We start from the raw sequence: 2,134 nt of genomic DNA, 5'->3' as shown, positions 1-2,134 counted from the left end.
TATTAAACTCTTTCGGCTCATATTTTGGAAAAGTTTATATCTGTTTCTCAAACGCTCATTATGTAGATAAGTTAATCACATAAAATATGTTTCATACTTTCATTATACACACCAGCATCAAGAGAATATGCTCGAGGTTTTTCGGCTTATTGAGGTTAATGCGTATAAATAAAGGAAGTGACAGTGACATATCTTAAGCCCTTAACTTATCTAATTAATGGATACTTGAGAACACGCGCATAAACTTTTCCAAAACTTGAGTCGGAAGTGTCTAATAGGAACAATTTATCATGTGTTCAGACGCTCAATTGGAATTTGTCGTAGTGCAAGTATCTAAACGAAATTTATTGGGAAGTTTAAGGGCTCTCAATGTATTCAGCCAAGTCAAATTCTTCATGCATGTGATAAACCCTTCTATAAAAGACCATGCATGCTCTTCACATTCTCCCATCACAAACCCTTCTATCATCTGAATCTGTCTTCATCAATTTAGTTGTTTTTTCTTCGCATTTCCAAAATTCAACAATAGCCCTTTTAACCAATGGAAAAAGTTAGCATTTTCCTTTTGCTTCTCATCCTCTCTATAGTGGCTGCAGTCGACAGTAGTACTACTGGTCGACTGCGTCCACACCCTAGTTTCGTGGAGACACAGTGTAGACGAACTCGTTATCCAGAACCGTGTGTAACATTTTTATCCAACTATGTGAAACCCACATCTCAAGATCCTCAAGAAATAGTTCATGCTGCCTTGAAAGTGAGCCTAGTTAGGGCTATACATACAAGAACTTACATTAGAAAAATTTGCAAGGAACATAAGCAAATGACGGCTAGGGATTATCAAGCAATAAAAGAATGTTTAGATCAAATCTCTGATGGCGTTTCCCAACTCACAAACTCTGTCATAGAGCTTCAAAATTTGAATTTAAATGGTCAAGAAGATTTTGTATGGCATCAAAGCAATGTTCAAACTTGGCTTAGCACAGTATTAACTGATGCTTACACTTGCCTGAATGGGATTAATCCAGGCCATGGTAAAGTGAAGGCTACCATTAAAGCTAAGGTTCTTAATGTTGCACAAGTTACTAGCAATGCTTTAGCTTTGTTTAATGGCTTTGCTACTAGGTATAAGGCTTCTCATCAAGGCTAGCTATGATCAATAAACCCTAATGTTATTAGTGTCACATATGGTATGTGAATTTATCTTTTATTCATTTATGTATGGATTTAATTTATATATACTGATGGTGTATACAATTTTTACGTTATCAGAGTAATTTTATCTGTTGTAGGAGGTTAATTGGTAATCTTTCTTATTTTCCAGGTAACTAGTTTCAATAATAATTGACACAGTTACCTGTAGTTTTTTAGATGGCCTATAACGTAAATTTTGATTTTTACAATGTCAATGTATGAAAGTTAAATTCATTAACAATTTATTTATTTGGTTATTCATGTGGGAAATCCTATCTATTTGCTAGTCATGTAAAATAAAACAAAAATTATAGATTGACCCCTTGTAGACATCGAAATTTTGTGGGACTTTACAAGTTGAGCCCAATATGTGTTAGGATTTTTTTGGAGACTACTCTACCCTAAACCCTAGATTAAGCCTATATAAAGGACACATATTCACTTGAAGAGGCATCTCAGAGATCTCATAAACTCATGGGTATTCAAGAAGAGGTCAATATGTGACCAGATATTTCTTGACAACTAAATATTTCAAGAAGATCCACAATATCCTTTCATGGAGATCAAATACATCCCAAGAAAGTCCACATATCCAAATCCAAATCATCTTACATTCGAGAAATAAGCTACTAACGGCCCTCGAACTATGGAGAAATATTAGGAGAGAAGAATCAAGGGAGTAAACAGATTTTGTACCCGCAATATTCATCAATAAAATCTCTGTTTCAACATATATTGTTTGGGCTTTACAGTTTATTTTTCACACATCAAAAATTTGTTGCAAACAAATTGGCACGCCCAGTGGGACTAAGTCTGCCCTTCATCTCTTCTCTCAAATCAAATATGCAAAACCTTAAGGGTCAAATCTTAGCCGAAGTCTGTAAGATAAAGAAGTGGCTGCTCTTCCTTTACACCAAGAAATTTCCTTATATACTGGAAGGAA

General features: G+C 34.8%; 1 protein-coding gene across 1 annotated transcript; it reads left to right on the top strand.

Moving 5' to 3' along the window:
* The first annotated feature begins 541 nt into the window (after positions 1 to 541).
* On the top strand, positions 542 to 1,147 carry LOC132054913 (21 kDa protein-like). The gene has a single exon (XM_059446858.1). The coding sequence runs from the start codon at positions 542 to 544 to the stop codon at positions 1,145 to 1,147; it is 606 nt and encodes a 201-aa protein (XP_059302841.1).
* Positions 1,148 to 2,134: the final 987 nt, after the last annotated feature.

This window comes from Lycium ferocissimum, chromosome 4 (genome assembly GCF_029784015.1).
Source record: "Lycium ferocissimum isolate CSIRO_LF1 chromosome 4, AGI_CSIRO_Lferr_CH_V1, whole genome shotgun sequence".
In the NCBI taxonomy this organism is placed as follows: Eukaryota; Viridiplantae; Streptophyta; class Magnoliopsida; order Solanales; family Solanaceae; genus Lycium; species Lycium ferocissimum.
The sequence above is the reverse complement of the archived record's forward strand: the minus strand, read 5'-3'. Positions and strand labels throughout refer to the sequence as shown.

Excerpts from the sequence above, each read along its gene's own strand:
- LOC132054913 (XM_059446858.1), top strand. The coding sequence starts at position 542 with ATGGAAAAAGTTAGCATTTTCCTTTTGCTTCTCATCCTCTCTATAGTG.